At 37.3% G+C, this 21,707-nt stretch overlaps 1 protein-coding gene across 1 annotated transcript; it reads right to left on the reverse strand.

Annotated features, from left to right (window-relative positions):
• Positions 1-846: 846 nt before the first annotated feature.
• Positions 847-21,399, reverse strand: LOC126972078 (nicalin). Its single transcript, XM_050818658.1, has 10 exons — positions 21,106-21,399; positions 17,283-17,470; positions 11,172-11,358; positions 8,551-8,678; positions 7,694-7,906; positions 6,494-6,718; positions 4,895-5,062; positions 4,187-4,280; positions 3,189-3,318; positions 847-2,099 (listed from the first exon to the last, which is right to left on the reverse strand). The coding sequence occupies exons 1-10, from the start codon at positions 21,278-21,280 to the stop codon at positions 1,958-1,960; spliced, it is 1,650 nt and encodes a 549-aa protein (XP_050674615.1). The 5' UTR covers positions 21,281-21,399; the 3' UTR covers positions 847-1,957.
• Between the last annotated feature and the right edge of the window lie 308 nt (positions 21,400-21,707).

Here is a 21,707-nt window from a genome sequence, read left to right on the forward strand (position 1 = left end):
ATCATAATCAAATCACTCTCTTTACAAAAGAAATATACTATCCAATTTCTTTTAAATGCATTTTAAGTATGTTGGCATTATAAACTATAAATATATGTTCAATATTGAAAAACCCCAACACATGTAAGCCACAACGCGGCAATACGATTATTATATTCAGTATTTGGTCACTGTGTATTTTTCAGACCAAACTACAAAGTAACTTTACCATAATATGACAGTAAAAGATAAGCGAACTAATAAACACATATATTTTTATGTTTGTACAAGATGGTACGAAACTAGTGGATTTTACCCCAATAGTATTCTGTCGGTTAGGAACAGATGGACGGCAAACAAAACAATCATTGAAATTATTGAAAAGCACAGTATATTTATAACAAAAACTCTAGGAAAGCTATTGGTTTTTATTTATTATACTACTGTATAATGTAGTTCTGTCTACATAGACATGTAGAAGGTCGAAGATGATAAGTATATTTCGATAACGGAAGAAAGAATGAATTTTACATAGAGCTGTTATAAATAAAGATTTTTAAATATATAAATAATGTACATTATGAGTTATATCTATTAGGATTCACTTGAGATATACTGTACATTAAATCTTAACTATTTAGTACTATATCTTAGTATGTTCAGAATCTGTCAATGTCCAATCTCTCTGTGACAGTCGAAGTACAACTCATTACATTTTGCCAATAGGAATCGTGTGTCTATCACATTACTTCATATTGATCTTTCAAATTGTTTAACGGTGACGCTATGTTTTATTTAAACAAAAACAAAATTATACCCCTTTTCACTACAGGGGTATAATTTTGTTAAAGGGGTATAGGGATACCCCTTTATGATGATAAAATGATGATGATATACACAAGAACAACAGCTCTAGTGTTTTAGCTAAGCATAGGACAAAGAGATATAAGACTGCCAATATTTTTTGAAAAATTCTAACACATATGTATCTTCTTTGGTTTGCTACGCTAACCCATTGATATTTTTTAAGTGAAAACTATTTTAGTGGCGTTTGATTTTTTTTTTTCATCAGCGTCAGGACACGTGGCCTGATCGAAAATTCGTAAGACAGTCGCTGAAATTATGGTTGACAATTTTTTTGTAATATAAATTTTATTTTTTATGTACGATAGCGCAATAAATGTATCTTTTATTTAACCACATAAATGCTGGAACTTTTATACTGATAAGTAAAGTCGGTTTTTCAATTCGTGCGAAATTATTCCCTAGCCATTCCAAAATATTCAAAAATGCACAACATTAATGTATTTATTTTTAAACCAAAATTCGCGTCGGTAATACTTTATTTCTAATCACTAACGATTCCTAACCAACCCAATAATTTATTTCAAATAATTCCACCATTTATACAGTTTACAAATCCACCATTACTTTTAACAAGCAAGAATTACAATTATGATAACATTCTCCAAGTTCCCGAATTATTATTTCAATACATATTTATTATACATAATATACCAAAATAATGAGGTTTCCAGAAATTTAATATCGCCATTGTAAGTTATTAATATATGCAATAATCTAACAATAATTATCACACATTGTGTCGTAACATGAACATATTTTGACAACTGATTCAATTCATGACCAACAATAGAACAATGACAGATTACAAATAATAATAATAATAGTAGATTATGAGTGCAATATTAGTATATTTAGGTTATTAGGAGGATAGATACCAGTATATCTCTTCTTATAATATTATAGTAACAATAATGACTTCAGGTTGCTCTCACAATTTTGTCTTTTATCACATTCCTATTGTACTATAGACAAAGAATAATGCCTAAAAGCGCCGATTGAAATTAATACAATCGATCAGGATCACCTTCGATTGCTGAAGAAGTCTCTGGAAACCTCATCTCAATTTTCCACAACCGATAGCAAAATGTTCAATATTTTTGAAGACTTCACTTTAGTATACTTTCTCCTTGCCGGTGACGACTTTTGCGTACTCGGTGTAGAACTGGGGAAACACTTGTATAGCGAAGTAGACGAGAGTGAGATACGCGCCGATGGCCAGCGTCAGTATGAGATCGAACACCGCTGGTTTTACGCTGAAGCAATAAAAATCAATTAATTATTAATCATTATATGTCCAAAAGGATATATTTAAAATCAATGAACGTATACAAATGACTTGAGTTTTCTTTAGTGTTAATTCCGCCAATATTTGTCTTTAAATAATTCGACACGTGTTTCGCCTCTACACGAGGCATCCTTAGGACGTGTTGTCTCGCCAAAATCTGGTGCCAGTCTCGTCCCAAATATTGGCGGAATGAACACTAAAGAAAACTCAAATCATTTGTATAATTATGGATTTCCGCAAAGTAACGCCTACTTCAATAAAAATAATCAATGAACGAATAATCTAATAAATCAAAAATCATTATTCGGAGAGAAACTAACAGAAATCAAACTAATGAAACTTAAATAATTTAATTTAAATTAAAATATTGTAAATTTTGAATGCAATAAGTAACTTTATCAAAAACAGTTTGGTATTATTAGCGGAAAGTCTACAAGGCTGATGCTGGTTTTGTGACTTATCCAAGGCTTGTGATAGCATCCAGCATCAGATATTACTTCGGAAACTACATTATTACTAGTATTCCGTGGGCGATACTTTCATTTTTGTTACCATACATCTGTGATAGAATTCAGAGAGTTGATATCTATGGTTATTTAACATCTGGTTCACTTGTAACAATGAAGTTGCCCCAGGGCTCAATAATAGGGCCATTTCTGTTTCTTATCTATACTTCCATTACAGTTCCTTGTAGTATTAGTGTGCTGTAACGGTAATTTATAAAAATCACTACATAGGCACAAATTACGTACACTGCCGTTACTTTGGTGTGGTTATCGTGACACTAACTACGTACTACGTCAAGCCATTAAGTATAGTATCATCCATATCATATTCATCAACTTTACGGTGTTTTCAGGGTTTACACCTACTTAAAAGGCCGATACTCATGTAATTCCTCATGTATCGCATCACATTATGGGCAGCGGTGATCACTTACCCTCAGGTTTGTCCTCCACAAAAAAAACTATGCAGAATCAATTACAACCGAAATGATTAAAGAACTCTTTCGTGAATCGTTCTACAGTTGACTATGGTGTGCCATAGAGTATCTCACCTGTAGACGTAGAGAGTCGCTCTAGTGGTACCATAGAGCACGTATTCGGGCTCGCGCTTGTCCACGGCGTGCACGCTAGTGGTAACTTCCATATACCTGGACATTGCTAGTTCCAACGCACTGTTCACACCTAAAAAATAGACACTGTATCAATTGTAAGCTTTAGGTCTTTTAAATGCGGTCGCTGCCGGCCTTTTGAAGTCTTATCTTCATAATAATACCTTCTTTAAATATTTTTGAAGAATTCAGTTTTTTTTTAGGAAAAGTTGCATAGCTATGTTTTATAGCCAAGTGGCAATTTATATTTCACAGGTTATTGTTTATAATAGGCTTTTATTGCCAGATTTCTCTTTTAATATTATCTAGTGCTTGTGAAACATTCCAAATATTCATTACACACTACGGGATATTTGCAATGTCCGCCATCTTTTAAAGCGACATCAATTTTATTCGAACCGTCTGAGAATTTTCTTTCGAATTTTTCTTTTCGAAGAAATTTTGAGTGGAGTAACAAAATATGAAAATAATATTATGTTCTTCGAACTTATCCAGATATCAACGTGTTGCAGTTGAAATTTCACAAACTGACGATGTATATAATTTTCGATGGTGTAATTTGTTATTTTCAAAGTGATATCCCTCACTTCTAGGATTAATTATACAAATTAAATTTGTAACAAAAATTTATGAACGATGCGAGACACGAACCCGCGAACTCTAGACTTCCACACGAGCGCTCTTACCAACTGAGTCAACCGTTCGAGTGACGCATGGCTCGTAAATCTTGCTATGTCTTGTTCAACTCACAGGTTGTGGATCCATCTACAGGATCTACTTTACAGTTGATAACCTGTTCAACCCCAATAATTTCATATTAGAGCATTGACTTTAGATGTCGCTCTCTCAAATTTAAACAATTTCTATTTATTTAATTTTAATTCAATCTTTCCCCTACTATCGTACAACTCACGCGTGTACTATGTAAGTACCCAACTCACCCGCGTCTTGGTTGGCGACAGTAACCACGTGGGGTGACCGGCTCTGTGACGCCAGGTAGTTGTACCATTGCTTTACGGACGTTTCTTCCACACTCTGCAATTCAAATTTAAATATTTTTATTCAAAATAGGATATTATATCACTTATTGAAGGTCAAAAACTACCACCCATTCGAAAAAGTATACCTGAGAAGAATGGGCGGATTTTTTTTTTCATAAAAAATATGATTACAATGTAATATCGTACAATAAAACTTATTATTTAATAGTCAGAAGGTCGCTCCATTCCCAATCTGTGGCATAATTAAGAAAGTCATTACTTGTAAACAATTAATTGTAATTTTAAAGTGATAACCCTCACTTCTGGGATTAATTATACAAATTAAATTAGTAACCAAAAATTATGAACGGCGCGGGATGCGAACTCGCGCCTTTCGGGTAACGTTCGTACAAATTGAGCCAACCGTTCGAGTAACGCATGGATCGTAAATCTTGCCATGTCTTGTTCAACTCTTCCAGGTATACAGTAAAGTAGATCCTGTAGACTCAGTTGGAAAGAACCGCGGATTCGAATCGCGCATCGTTCATAAATCTTAGTTACAAATTTAATTTGTACAAAATACTTGTGTTGCCTAGACAGGCCTCTTCCTGATAATTTTGAGGGCCACATTCTGAATAAAATAAATAAATCTGAACGGATATAACTCACCAAGGCATCGTCGTAAAGCGCGGCGTCTTCGTCGTTAACCTCGTCGGTAATGTTGTAGATGTGTGAGGCAAGCGCTCGACCGATAGTACGTATGTTGTCCACCAGGTGGCGTAGTGCGTCTTCACGCGGCGAGTCCAGAATGGAACTACGAGATGCGTCTTTGTGACTCTGAAACACGAACACAACATAGTATGTTACACGCGGTGAAAGAAAGAAAGAAAGAAAAAATGTTTATTGACGTCATTATACATTCTGATAATAGTTCTTAAAGTTATACTAATCTTATTATGATCTAATGACGCCAATGGGCCCCCAACTCAGCATAGTCGTGGTTTCGAAAGAATCCACAACGCTGGTCTTCCGTGGAAACCCAGAGAGCGCTACTAATGCACAGTCCTGTCACACGCAGGTGTACAAACTATTAATTGTCTATGAGCACAAAGCACAAAAATAGTGAAACTAGGATCTAAAATTAAAACTAACAACATATAAAAACAATTAAACTTGCCATTGCCACACAAAACAAACTATTTTTTTTAAATATTTTAAATTGATTTTTGGACATTAATGAAAGTAGTGTAACATTAAGAAAATTTATAAGTATATAGGAAGTCACATCAACAATTTATATTTTATTCCGCTTTGGATACGTTTTAGCTATTAAAATTTATAGAAATCTTTCACAGTGTGATTAGACAAATAAAAAAGTGTGTGTGTACTTATACTTGTAGGTACGTATGCACGCAAGAAGCTATATTTCTTTGGCCTAACAAAGCAAAAATCCTTAAAATTATTTATTCCTCGTGCTATTCTGCGTTTGTAGAAGGAACAATATTGTAAAAATCTTGCAACGATGGCTTTGCCAATTAATTACTAAATAAAGAATACGGCTGTAAGGGCTTGAACCCTTTGCCTATCCTAATAATGCCTATCCAAAAAAAAAAATAACGAATGTCGCAAACGTTAGAAAATTTTAGGAATCAACTTCACCCTGTTACTTTTGTGTTACAGTGATGCGCGCGCATCTAACTCTCACCATTTTTTTATAACGCGCCTAAAAAATTAGAAATAAGTCATTTTTATAACACCATATCTCTTGACAGTGCAGAATTAACTACCCCCCTCCCTGCACTATATATACCCTGTATCAGAAGTGGGAATATGATTTGCCTAATATCAGTATGTTAACGAACAGTTGAGTTACATTTACAGTTAATACTTACACCGTTATTTTAAAATAATCAAAAATTATGCTGGTTTATATATTAATATTACTGAACAAATTTATAAAAAAAAATTAAACATTGTTAAAAAAATATCCAAGAAAATAGTAAATAATTGACAAAATTCACAATTCTATTCATAAATCGTAATTTTCTCGCCCGGAGCTCCTCACTCAATGCCAAAGTTAGAATTCATATAATAAGGCACTCTCATTAATAAGTATATAGTTTTAGGTAGGATTACTGAAAAATTTTCTATGTACAAAACATTGCCTAGCTCTATAATAGCTGGCCACTTTTTGGAACTGGATGTCTGCAAGGCTAAACATCTGCTGACTGGGCGTGCTAAATCTTCATCACCTCATTGTCGCCTTACCTGCAGCGAGGACAGAGTGAAGGCAGTCATCCGCCGTATGCTGAATCTCTCGTGATGCCAAGCCAGCAGCTCATCGGCCAGATTGATCTTCTTGTGGTTGAGGCGAGCGGAGCCCAGACGCGTGTGCAAAGAATGGGCGGCAGTCGAGGGCTTGGGAGGCTTCGACACGTGAGTCACCAGCCCCTCTGACGATAGCGAGTCCAGGCACATCACGAAAGACACATCCTGCGAATAAGTGAACATTTTGAAGTGAAACTTGTTTACGCGGATGTGGGTAAAACTTTTAGAGATAAAAAGCAATTATACGTTATTGTCCAATAAAAGGGAGATACCGATTGAGAGAGAGTGAGAAAGGGCGAACGAAGCATGAAGGATATAGCCATGGAGCAGGAGTAGAACGAAAGGGAAAGAGATATTCAGAAAAAATACTTCTATTGTTTGATGATTTTATTTAGTAGTTAAATAATAGAACTCTAGATGGCAATTCTGTCGCATAACGTCACAAGACTTTATGAAAGATACAGCGACGTCTTTGTGTGACTACAGCCAAGAAGAATTTTTATATGGGAGGATAATTATCATTTCGCTCACCTGATCACCAGAGGAATTAAAGTGTTGCCGGTTTTTAAATGCGCTTGTTTTGAAGGTATTCACGTCGATGGCAACATAATGCAAGTTCAGTTCACAATCTGGCTGTTCTTTTGGAAAAGAAGGACACACGAGAACACGGGTCGCCTTATGCGAAGAGATAGGTAACCGCAGTCATACGTGTTTTTTTTATGACAGTAAAGGACAAGACGAGCAGGACGTTCTGCTGACGGCTGATGGTAATTGAAACGCTCTGCCTATTACAATACAGTGCCGCACAGGATTCTTATAAAAAGCCAAAAGTTCTGAGCGGCACTATACAATTGCGCTCATCACCTTGAGACATAAGATGTTAAGTCTCATTTGTCCAGTAATTTCACCTGCTACGGCGCCCTTTCGACCGAAACACAATAATATTTACACATTACTGCTCCACGGGAGAAAAAGGCGCTGTTGTGGTATCCATAATCTAAATTGTTCACTGACGCCTAATGCTCTTGCGGCACTAGAGGAGTCAAGGCAGTCGCGCCCACCTTAAGTTCAACTTGATATAAAAGAAATCATGCATATAAAAGACAGAACAATAATTATTGTAAATTAAATCGTACGCACCTGTAATAAAGATGAATCTGCATTATCCAATTGTTCCTCTAACCATTTCTTAGTGGTAAAGTAATTTAGTGAATGACCAGTGGACATGAGTGCGAAGACAAGCGTGGGGCCTCCTCGTACTGAAGGGCTCGAATACAGCCGCGAGAATATCCGGGCCAGCTCCAGTAATGCGACGGCACCCGATGCATTCGAATCCGCACCATATGAAAGATCCTTTATATCAACAATATTTTTTTAAGTAAGGTCATAGAATGATATTTTTTTCAACATGATACAGAAATATATACTTAATTAGCAAATAAAATTTAATAACAAAATTTTATGAACGATGCGGGACTCGAACCCAAGAGCTCCGGCGTTCCGTGCCGGTGCTCTAACCAACTGAGCCAACCGTTCGAGTAACGTATCGTTATAAAATCTTGTTTGCTTTGCTCAACTCTCAGATTGTGGCTTCATCTTACAGGATCTACTTTACAGTTGATAGCCTGCTCAACCGCAATATTTGCATATTAGGAAATTGACTTGAGATAGCGCTCTTGTAAATCTAAACAATATGTTATGTTTTTAAAGTGATAACCCTCACTTCTAGGATTAATACTCAAATAAAATTTGAAAACAAAATTTTATGAACGATGCGGGACTCGAACCCACGACCTCCGGCGTTCCGTGCCGGTGCTCTAATCAACTGAGCCAACCGTTCGAGTAACGTATCGTTATAAAATCTTGTTTGCTTTGTTCAACTCTCATCGAGTCCCGCATCGTTCATAAGTTCATAAGTTTTTTTTTAATATGAACAGAGAAACGTCTGTCGGGTCAGCTAGTTAATGTTAAATTATGTTTCTATAATGTATACTCACGGGTATCATGCTTGATGCATCATAATGTGCCGCCACCACAATGGTAGGAGTGCCACTTCTTCCGACTAGCTTTCCATGGAAACTGACTGCTTTTGATTCAAGCTTCTGCGGGTTTGGCGCTGACACGACTAAAATTATATTATATTAAACATATTGCTCTGATTCAGATGTAGTTTTAATTTTAATGGTAGAGGATAGGAGTACGAGCATACGAGGTAGCAATTGGTGACCCATACGGTCACCCCTTGCAACATTATAGGCACCACAGGAGCGTTTCCGGCCTTTTAAGTGTTCAAGAAATGGAGTATAAGATAATAAGCGCTTTATCGAGGGTACCCGTGTCCTTCATCCTGGAAGCACTGTGCAAGAAGATCATTCCACAGTTAGATTGAAAGAGGCAGAAAGTTTGCATTATAAATGGCAAACGCTCGAAAATTTCGAGATCCAGTGGTACCTACTAGACGAGGTATTAAGAGGTGTGCTGTTGAAAACCGCTAATACGAATAATGCGGTTTATCCGCCGTGCGTAACACGCAAAGTTTAGAGTAATGCAGGTTAAATGGATCAAGCAAATTTTATCGAATACAAGATTTTGTTGACAATTTCTCGAAAGAGACCTACAGTTTCCAATACTGTGATCAACATAACAAATCATGTTGGAGGCTTCCAACACATCGCTGATATGTATGTAAAAAAAAACAGTGCAGGAGGTAGCATACAGTCATGGGAAACACCAGCGTTCCAGGGTTAAGGGTCTGAGCAACAATAGCCAACTAAGCTGCTCCGATGATCAAGCCACTTGCAAAAACTGTGAGGAAGTCATAACTTTTAAGAAGTGCCTTTAACTCGATCAATTAACCAAAAATCATACAGACAAACTGGTAAAGTGTCAGAGAGGAAGGTTCTATGGAAAGGAGTATTCTAGGGCTAAAGTTAAAAGACAGTCAGAAATATAGACGTCAGGCATAAAACAAAACTTACAGATATCCGTAGATATATTACGTATCAACCAACTAAAATGGAGATGTACTGGACATTTGCTCCGTTGTCAGCAAGATAAATGAAGCAAATAGGTGAATGTCTGGTTCCGAAGAGATAGGCATAAAAGCCGAGGTCGAAAAGTGAGAAGATTTGAAGACTAGCTAAAAATTACCTTAGGTCCGCATTCGCTAAAAGTGGCGGCAGATAGATAACAGTGGAAATTGTTGGATGAGGCCTACGCCGCAAGGCAAACCGAGCTAAGAGACATATTATAAATATAGTAATATGAATAAGTTCAACATGTACGAAAGTTTGGAATAAAAGGTTTTATTATTATTATTGTACTTAATCAAAACGCTACATCCAAACTAAGTAATAGAGCGATTTTGCACTACGTCGGATCCGAATCCGATCCGTACCCGTGAAACTACGGTCCTGTGTAGTCGTAGAACTACATCTACGGTTGACAGAAAGAAATCGGATGACGGAAGCCGGATCTAGTGCGTAAACTACCTAGAATTAGTTCTACTACTCCGGACGGTGTTTTCATGGGTACGGATCGGATTCGGGTCGAACGTAGTGCGAAAGCGCTCTTACGGCCGTCTCAATATTCAGTCTATCTCTTACTTGAGATAAAAATCTTAACTATCGTTGACTTTTCTGTCACAATAAAGTTATCGACGGTAACGCACCTTGTCCGTGCACGCTGTCAGTCAATGGGACGACGTATACGTCTTACCAGCGATATAAAGTTTGTATGGAAATTGCAATTCACGCGTCCCGATATAAGGCGATAAGAATGACTTATCGGGTATTTTGGAACAGCTTCATATTATTTGGAGCTCGTTACTGGCAGTAGAAAGTAGTAATTTATCTCTATCTGTAGATAGTATATTGGGAACGGCCGTTAATGACTGTACAATATTGTATACTTTTATTGAAAAGAGCGCAAAAATAGAATGCTGGGAGAGTTTCTTGCGCCGCTTCTTCTCTCTCAGAGCGCCATTTGTTTCCGAAGCGGTAGTAGTATCTAGTAGTTATTAGAAATGACATCAAAAATAATTCTAAAGGGATCAATTTTGAGGAAATAAATGCCTCTTTATGCCTTAATGTATACTAGAAGATCGCCAGCTGATTGACCATGACTGGAAGCTGTACTGTTGGTCATTATCAACTGGTTTTCCTCTAGAATCTAGGTACAACCTGAAAAAATCTTACTTGCTGTAAGTGTTAGTCTGGAACTACGGGTTTTTGTGCATAACTAAGCATCAGAATAAATTAGATTGGAAATATGCAACCTTAACAAGCATTTATGGTCGCCACAGGCATTCTTACAGGCAAATGTGTAAGTAGTCCATATATATAAAAGAGAATGTATGTTTGTATGTACCCTAATAACCCCCTAAACTATTCGACCAATCTCAATGAAATTTTTGTAATATATTCGTTGAAGATCAAGGAAGGTTTACATATATAATTTATATGGCAAAACAATGTTTGCCAGGTCAGCTAGTATCATATAATCAATCAATCAATTAATATATATATGACAAATAAATTGCAGCACTATGCAATATAGAGTGCTCATATGACTCAAACATCACAGCTAAAATATAATTAAATTCTAAAAAATAACATACCAATTTGATAGCCATTTGATGACACAGTATTAAACATAGCTTCTAAGGCAGTGCCAGACTTCTCATCAGTGATTCTGCTGTGCTGCAAGTCTTTTATCATATCATCAAAGTCTGGAGACCATTTCGCAAAGTATACAGGTATATTGATCTCTTCTTGAATCATTGCCATTTCGAGTAAATATATGTGCTGTGGAAAATATTGCACTCAATTATTTTAAAGACAGGTTTGACTTGAGACTTGTAACTACATTCCATGATAATAAACTCATAATAACCATAACCATTCTAAAGCTGCGTCCGTGTTTTCGTGTTTATTAACACTGAAACATGTTTTAAAAAGGGTGTGGCTTAACAAATTTGTTAAATAATAGTTATTTATGCAACTGTTGTGTAATAAGGGGTATTAAAACAAGAATGTGGATTTATCATACGAGGCGAAGCTGTAGAGTGATAATAGTATCACATGAGTGTTTTAATACCTAATTATCAACAGTTGCATACAAGACTTTATCTACACCCAGAATTTGAATCCTCTAAAAGATACTGAAACAGCTTACTAACATTAAAACAGCCAGTCCTATTAGTAACCTAATATCATCCATTACTGATTATATACAAATAAGCTAAGGAATAATGAAAGAATTATTTGTCTTAGTACTAATTTACATTTTGTATAGTGCAATTATTTAAATTCACTTGAATATTATATTCTTAGGCAGCGTTTGAAATCTCTGGCGGTGTGCTGTCAAAACTTGAATCGCTTATTTTTTGTAAACAAAACAATAAAAATGGCGTGGATTCAAATAACCTACGTTTTTTTACGGTGCGCGACGTTCTGGTAGTGTGGAACGCGCGTAAACGAAAATGTTCTTTTTTGAAATTCATACAGTTTTGCCCTGTACTTTCTCCGGGGCGTAAAAAGAATAGGGGAGTCCCAGGCCCATGGGTGTCGTAAGAGGCGACTAAGGGCTTTTTAGAAGTGGGAGAGTCACGCTGCCGTCTTATGACGTCAGCACAATCGGGCCAGACTCGTCCGGGTTAATTACCACACTCGCACAGAATACCGGCGTGAAGTAGCGGCCTGGTGCCGCTATGTTTCGCATAGGTTAGTGTCGAGGACCGGAGGCCATCCCTTCCCCCCCCCCCCACACCCACACAAATTATGAGAGCGGTCCGTAAACAGATATTACCCCAGGAGGGTACCAGCTCTACCAGAGCCGGAGAATCCCTCCCCGAGCACTCTCGCTCGGGCCGCCCTTCGTATTCTGGGGTGGGCACAGAACCGCGCATGACCGAGGACAAACGAGGCAGTAACACCACGGCACCCCGCTCCACGCTCAACGTGGACTTTTGCAATATCAGGGGAATTCACTCCATTTTAATCGCCGTCCACCACCACCTTGAGACGGCGCAGCCGGCCTTGTGTTTCCTTACGGAGACGCAGATATCTCGACCTAGCGATACGTCATATTTAACGTACCCCGGGTACAAAATTGAGCACAACTTTTTGCCTCATGCCGGGGTATGTGTGTACGTTAGGGAGGATATCTGCTGTCGCCGTCTCGGCAATTTTGAGGGTAGGGACCTGTCTACTCTCTGGCTCCGCGTAGATTTAGACGACCGCGTCCGTATCTATGCGTGTGTCTACAGGTCCCATAGTGGTAACGCAGAAACCGATCATCTCATGGGCTGCGTTCAAGCAGCAATTGACGTCGTGCTTGCACAGATCCCCTCCGCTGAAATCGTGGTCTTGGGTGATTTCAACGGGCACAATGCCGAATGGCTTGGATCACGTACCACAGACTACGCAGGGCGATCTGTGCATAATTTTGCATTGGCGTATGGTCTGTCCCAATTGGTTGAGTCGCCAACGCGGCTCCCGGATGTGGATAGCCACATGCCGTCCTTATTAGATCTTCTGCTGACTACACATCCCGATGGTTACCAAGTCTTTGTCGACGCCCCTCTCGGAACGTCCGACCATTGCCTGGTCAGGAGTGTAGTGCCTATCCGACGCCAACGTCGCAGACCACCAGCGACCCGCCGCGTTTGGCACTACAAGTCAGCAGATTGGGATAGGATGCGTTCCTTTTTTGCATCCTACCCTTGGGGCAAGGTTTGTTTCCCTTCGGATGATCCTAGTGCCTGCGCCATTGCAGTAGGCGATGTGATACTGCAGGGCATGGATATTTTTATACCAAGCTCTGTAGTACCGATCGGTGGCAGATCACAGCCCTGGTTCGATGCGTCAGTTAAAGCAGCATCTGACTGCAAAAAACAGGCGTATCGAACTTGGGTTGCGGCGCTGGGCACAAAGGATCCGAACTGCAAAGTTCTTAAGAGGAAATATAACCGTGCCTCCAGATTTTTTAAGCGGCAAATCGCCCGTGCGAAGTCTAAGCACGTCGTCAAAATCGGCGAGCAGCTTTCCAGTTACCCGACCGGAACACGCAAGTTCTGGTCGTTGTCGAAAGCTGCTCTTGGTAACTTCAACCAGCCGTCCATACCGCCGTTGCACATGAGGAATGACACCCTGGCCCATACGGCAAAAGAGAAAGCCGAGCTCCTGTGCGCTCTTTTCACCTCCAACTCGACTCTTGACGACAACGGAAAAACACCGCCGACCATCCCGCGGTGTCAGAGCTCTATGCCTGAAGTACAGTTCAGACAGAAAACTGTTAGGCGAGCTCTGTTTTCGTTGGACGTCAGGAAGTCGAGCGCGCCGGATGGCATTTCTCCAATCGTGCTTAGAACGTGTGCCCCTGAGTTGACGCCGGTGCTAACGCGTTTATTCCGGCACTCTTATTCCAAAGGCGTAGTCCCTGACTCATGGAAGTCAGCCCTTGTCCATCCGATCCAAATAAAAGGAGACAGTTCGGATCCGGCGAACTACAGGCCTATTGCTATCACCTCCCTGCTCTCCAAAATCATGGAGAGCATAATTAGCCACCAGCTTTTAGTATACCTAGAGGGTCACCAGTTGATCAACGACCGACAGTACGGCTTTCGCCATGGACGGTCGGCAGGTGATCTTCTGGTATACCTAACACATAGATGGGCGGCGACTATTGAAAGCAAGGGGGAAGGCCTGGCAGTTAGCCTGGATATAGCGAAGGCCTTTGATCGTGTATGGCACAAGGCGCTCCTCTCAAAACTTCCATCATTTGGGCTTCCCGAGAGCTTGTGCAAGTGGACCTCCAGCTTCCTCACTGGGCGTAGCATACAGGTCGTTGTCGACGGATATTGCTCGAACCCGAAGCCCGTGAATGCTGGAGTGCCCCAAGGCTGTGTGCTATCTCCTATGCTGTTTCTTCTGCATATCAATGATATGTTGGACACCTCCAACATGCATTGCTATGCAGATGACAGCACTGGTGATGCCATATACACGGGCCATGCAGGTCTCTCTCGGGAAATCGTCGACCAGTGCCGGGAGAAACTTGTGTCTTCTATCGAGTCCTCTCTCGAGAAGGTCGCGGAATGGGGTAAATTGAACCTTGTCCAATTTAACCCCCAGAAGACTCAAGTTTGCGCGTTTACCACTAAAAAAACCCCATTTGTCGTATCACCGCTCTTCGAGAACACTTCTCTTAAAGCCGCGCCTAGTATCGGAATACTGGGTCTCGAAATCTCGAGCGATTGCCAATTCTGTGGCCATCTGGAGGGCAAAGCCAAATTGGCTTCGAAGAAGCTGGGCGTCATCAATAGAGCACGGCAATACTTCAAGCCGGCCCACATTCTAGCGCTCTACAAAGCGCAGGTCCGGCCACACATGGAGTATTGCTGTCATCTCTGGTCTGGTGCACCCCAGTATCTGCTCGATCCATTTGACCGCGTGCAACGTAGAGCAGCTCGAATTGTTGGAGACTCAGTGCTCTGTGAACGGCTGGATCACTTGGCGTTGCGTAGAGACGTCGCTTCATTGTGTGTCTTCTACCGCATTTATCACGGGGAGTGTTCCGAAGAGCTGTTTAACCTGATTCCTGCCGCCGAATTTCACCATCGCACGACACGCCACAAGTTAGGATATCATCCCCACCATCTGGATGTGTGGCGGTCCTCCACAGTGCGGTTTTCAAGAAGCTTTCTCCCTCGTACTACAAAGCTGTGGAATGAGCTTCCTTGTGCGGTGTTTCGGGGACGATACGACATGGGTACCTTCAAAAAAAGCGCGTACACCTTCCTTAAAGGCCGGCAACGCTCTTGTGATTCCTCTGGTGTTGCAAGAGAATGTGGGCGGCGGTGATCACTTAACACCAGGTGACCCGTACGCTCGTTTGTCCTCCTACTCCATAAAAAAAAAAAAAAAAAAAACAGATATCACGCTATATAAAATTCTCGTGTCACGGTGTGCGGGACCGAACTCCTCCTAAACGGCTTGACCGATTCTCATGAAATTTTGAGTGCATATTGGGTAGGTCTGAGAATCGGACAGCATCTATTTTTCATCCCCCTAAATGTTAAGGGTGGTCCACACGAAATTTTTTTGACATTTTTTTTTAAATTTGTTGGATTAAAAAAAAAAGTAAAAGTAAAAAAATAAAATTAAAAGTTAAATTTTAATTAAATTAAAAGTCAGCATTACAAAATACATGCAATTTCAAATTTTCACCCATCTACGATCAACAGTTACTTTTGTATCGCGATTTTAATGTCGGCAATACAACGTTTGCTGGGTCAGCTATTACGTGACACGTTGTTTGTCCGCGATGGACTCCTAAACTAATGAAGGGATTTAAATGGGGATTACTTCATGGTGTGCAGTTAAGTCCAACTTGAGAGATAGGATACATTTTATTTCGATATGGGACCCATAATTATTTTTATTTCCGATGTTTGTTTGGTATGGACATATTTTCTGTGAGAAAATTTATTGACGCACGGTTTGACAGTTCTGCTGTGAAACAATTTCATTATTACAACAAGGAGCATACATTTAGAAAAAACTTGATGTTATGAAAAATTATAGACAAACTCATAGAAATATTTTGTTTATTACGTTATTATTATTATTTATAGAACAACGTCTGTAGGGTCAGCCACTATTATATAATATATACCAGCCACTATTTATATATATAAACTAGGTGTCACGTTGTTTGTCTGCGATGGACTCCTAAACTAATGAACGGATTTTAATGGGGATTACTTCATGGATAGCAGGTTAGTCCAACTTGGGAGTCCAATATCTAAGTGATCGGACAGCCTGGGACTAGATTAATATTATTTTATAGCAAAGAAAAAGAGAGTGCTAAGAGAGTTTCTTGCGCTGCTTCTTCTCTCTCAGAGCGCCATTTGTTTCCTTATCGGTAGTAGCATCTAGTATAATAGAAATGACATCAAAAAGAATTCTAAAAGAATCAATATATTGGGTGTAAATTCCTGATTTTTCGACACGTGTTTTGCCTCTACACGAGGCATCCTCAGGAGATGTTGACTCGCCAAATTCTGGCATGAGACTGAGACAGAGAGGCATGTCGAATTGATAAGCGACCACCGTCAGACTTAAATAATAAGATAGTGAATACGATCTTGACTTTTTCAAGACACCATTTTAATTTAGACGTCAAGTAAATAAAAACTTAATTTATATAAAGTAAAAGTAGGTTATATAATATTATATTAAATGTAGGTAAATAACTATACACAATAAATAGTTATTATTTGTGAAAACTTGTAAATAGCTTTCTGTTGTAGAATAGATTAATTTTTAATATGTATCTACCTGTAAGTTTTATAAAGTTGTAAAATAAATAAATAAAATAAGATTAATTGTACAATATTACTCTGTAAACATATCTTTTGATGAAAAAAAAGCCCGCTGAGTTCGTTGCACCCATTTTTCTCAGGTCTGAGGCATTCATTTTGGAATGGGTGGTGGCTTTTGACTTTCAATAAGTGATGTCACATCCTATTTTGAATAAAAATATTTGAATTTGAATAAGAAAGACAAATCTTAGTGGATTTACATTCAATAAAACTCACATCATTCACATAATTTTTTTTGTTGCCAACCAACAAATATTGTCATGCTTTTGGGTATGGTGCCTATAAGCCTGGAATCATATCTAAAAAGTAATTATTTCTTTCATATAAATGAAAAATCCAAACCTCTTTTTCCTCTTGTGTGAGCAAAGTATCATTCTTGGGCAAGACAAGCAAAAGTGCCCCTGCCCGTTTTCTAATCTCAACAAACTGATCAATTGTAATGTCCTGGATGTTACCAACAACACAATGCCGAGATGTGCTCCAAGAAGTAAGAGATCTACCTTCCAGGTTAAAGGTGGCACTGCGACAGCCTGAAATGAAAATAAGCATGTTTTAAATAAGTTTTTAGTAATGTTCATTTTATCATAACATTTGTTAATATGTTAATGATAAATAATAATTAATTCACTATATAAACATAGTGAATTAACTACTTGTTTACAGCTGAACTGAGATTTATTCAGTCTTTAAATACTTTTTCATTATACTGGCTATGTGAAGACAACTGTGTTTTTTCTTAGGCTGTTTATTTTCAATATTTTTGTAACAATTTTGTCATTTGACATTATCTCGAAACGAAGATCAAGTTTTCTGATAGTCAATATTTCTAGTTAATTTGTGGTCTGGATAATCCAGTCTCTACTGTTGTGTAGGGTCCATTAAGTGTAGTTTTTGAATTTCAATAAGTAATATTATATTCTATTTTGATTATATATTATTTATGCATTATTACACATTCCCTTGGCCTAGTGTACAAACAAAGAAAATGAAGTCAAAAATCTTCATTAACATGGCCTTCTCTCTCACTTGCTTTATGGCACTTGCTCTTTTTGTATCATTCCATAGCTTTATTTTGACATTATTTGTTATATGTGGTGTGTACCTTAGTTTGAGAATTGGCCCTATACTTAGATAAAATAAAAAGTTGATCTGTGGCAAAGGATTTGCTGATGATTTCTTGTACCCATTCTTCTGAGGTCTGAGGCATAAATTTTCGAAAGGGTGGCAGATGTTTAAAGTCATGCTTGCTGATTCATATAAAATGACTGATATTAAAAAGCATTTTTCTCTTCGGAATAGATTACTGACTCCGTAAAATTTCATACTGATATCTTACAAGATCAGTATCCATATCTCTCAACTCAAATATGTCCTAAATTCCAAGAGCAAATAAAGATAATGTATCAAAGTAGATCATTGAATAATATTTTGAAGAATATTTCCATTTTCGTAAGGTATCTTGGTGTTCTTCATTGTTCATGCCTATTTGAAACAATACCCCACTCATTGCAACAGCTTTCAAGAAAAGACATAACCATTATTTTTGAAGGAATAGGTGGAACATAGTGTGTAGTTGATGATGATAAATAATCAGAATTAGCTATATGTTGTTTGCCATAAAAGCAGACTTATAAGAAACATAGTAGTTCTTAAAGAAATATGCACTTCTCTGAACAATCCTAAGTCAAATCAATTACCTAGAAACACTGCTTTAGAAAGGTGATGTGTGTAGAGTTTATATATTTACTTTATTGGGGACAAAAACATAAACAAAAGATTGAATACACATTCAAATTATAACTAACTAAAATAATATCAATTGTTCTCTTGGAACGTCTCACTGAGAACATAGATGTTAAAGATAAAAGTGACATCTGCTGAGTGCATACATACAATTTACAATAAAAGTTAATCACAGCAAATGTAAGTAAAACTTGGCAAAAGTTATCTATATCATTTTATAAAACTTGAATATAGAAATCAAAAATAATATGATTTAGTATGATAAGAAATGAATATACTTATAACACTAGAAATAAGGGATTGCTTGTAACTAATTCTACTAGGCTTCATAATAGCTTTAAGGGTAAATGTATACACTTCTATATTAAGTCCCAGCCAATGTTCAGGCATTATCTATAAATAAATTTAAATGTTTTATAAAAAAATGGCTCTGTTGTAAATCCTATTACTCCACTGCTGAATATCTAAGTGATCGGACAGCCTGGGACTAGATTGTGATTATTTATTGTATTGTATATTTTTATCGAAAAGAGTGTAAAAAAAGAATGCTGGGAGAGTTTCTTGCGCCGCTTCTTCTCTCTCAGAGCGCCATTTGTTTCTGAAGCCTAGTAGTTATTAGAAATGACATCAAAAAGAATTCTAAAGGAATCAATTTTGAGAAAATAAATGCCTTTTATGCCTTTTACTGAATTAGTTTTTTATGGGAAAAATGGGAGCACAAAAACATGTCAATGTTATTCAACTTGAGATTATGTAGTGTAAGTATTCTGTGAAGTGGCACACATTTATTGATGTTAAAGTTTAAAGTTTAGTATTGTGAGACTAAATATTTTGAGTGTGCTATATTCATAAGAATAATCATCAACCTATCCATAATTTTTTAGGCAGAGATTGGTATTTTTATACTACACAAAAAACGGAATCTCAAAAATCAGTTCTAGTTTACAGTTGATAACATCCTGGATCCCAATAATTGCATATTAGAATATTGACCTATTATTTTTTTACACACTATATTAGCTTCACTTGTATGTTTGTAACCGACTTCTTTGGGCGCGATTATGACCCAGTTTAAACGGATAGATTTCATTCAATCTTTGTAGATTTATGGAGGACCGATGACATTACACTAATTTGATAAAATTATTCAATTTTTCAATTTGCAAAATATGATTTTTGTTAATTTATATAATTTTTAAATAAATAAATCACTAATAAGCCCCATCTAGTACTTTTTTGTAAACTGCAAAGGAAACGTGCGACATGTCAAGACAGTTCCACAAAATTAAAGTATCTAATTCGTTTAGAAGTAAATAGATGGCGGTGAATTTATATTCCCATTATAAATTATTAATATGTGATTTAACTGAGCTAATTATTATAAGAGCTAGCTCGGGGATCTTTCAATATAACTAAAATAGTTTTATTCGCAAATATAAAAATCCTTGCTTTCCTAGCTTTTTAAGATATTATTAAAATAATAATTCTTCTACATCCCACACTTTTTATTATAATGAAATATATAATATTTTTTACACTATTTTCAATTTAAATTTATTCTCTATTTTCTAGTTGAATTTTATATAAAGTGTGTTCTTTAGTTTTTTTTTAAACTATTATTATGACAATAAGGGATAAGATGAGCAGGACATTCAGCTGATGGTAATTGATACAACTTGCCCATTACAATGAAATGCTGGTCAGGGTTCTTGAAAAACCCTAAAATTCTGAGTGGCCTAAAATGTTAGTCTCATTGCCCTATAATTTCACTAGCTATGGCACCCTTCAGTCTAAAGCACAATAATGCTTACACATTACTGCTTCATGGGAGAAATAGGCGCTGTTGTGGTACCCATAATCTAGCCGGCATCCTGTGTAAAGGAGCCTCCCACTTAAAGATGTGACTCTTTCTAATCGAAACAATATGATTTTCAGTGGTCTCCCTCAGTTTGGGGATTAAATATACAAAGATTGTTTTGGTAATGTGTAATTCTTTAAATTTGTTTGTTTGTTATTGACTATATTGTTGATCATCTAATATCAAAATTTCAAAATGTCTCTCAATATGTAATTCTTGATTAGGTGTCTTTGGCAGTCTTCATAACTGTGCCTAAGTGAGCATGTTATCAAAAATTTTATTAAAGTAAAGACTTTTAATATGGTATGTTGAGCGAAAATACTATGAAAATAAATTAAAAATATTGCTTTAAGTACTAGGTTCAACTAACTGTTCTTAAATTAAAGTAAGAAATATACGATGTTTGTATTTATTTGTGTTTTATAAGATAGAAATACACATTAAGGGAGATTTAATTTAATTTACTTATTGATTTCCAACTTTATATTCTAAGTCATAAATATCTTATGAACTTAAAGTCATAACCTACAACTTTGTGTTAAAATAGTCTTAATTGATACTTACCATGGGGCACTGTATGGAGATCATATTGCTGCATTCTATACACAGAAAACTCATGAGAAGCTTCCACAGGATTCATTGGAGACATAATTATTAAAATTGGAAATACGACTAGCAAATAATACGGTAAAAAACCCTTGAATATTTCCGCGAAGCCATCGGCTTGGTCGAACAACATTTTGTCGTCTTTTTAACTACTGTTTGTAGGGAAATTAATTCATAAAATCAGTTTAAATATCACAATCTCATTAGGAGAAACCTTACGAGCGACGATAAACTAGGTCAATGACATTTAGACTTCAGTAGTTTCCTACTTTTTTTTAAATTTATAAATGACAAGGGATGCAGTTCCACATGCAAATGACATTTATACTTTTTCAGAGTTGCCAGCGCGCATTAGTCGTTTGGAGTTTGTTTTTAATTTTTGTCTGTCTTGCTCGAAGAAGTTCACTCCATAAGTTGTAATTGATAAAATGACCCTTGAAAACCTGTAGAAAAACATGAGATATCCAACTGGTGAGGTAGATAGCCTAGCCTTTGTGGCGTGTCGCTCGACGGTGGAATTGCGCGGCAGGACTCAGGACAAACAGTTTTTCAGAACTCTT

Source organism: Leptidea sinapis, chromosome 25 (genome assembly GCF_905404315.1).
Source record: "Leptidea sinapis chromosome 25, ilLepSina1.1, whole genome shotgun sequence".
Taxonomy (NCBI): Eukaryota; Metazoa; Arthropoda; class Insecta; order Lepidoptera; family Pieridae; genus Leptidea; species Leptidea sinapis.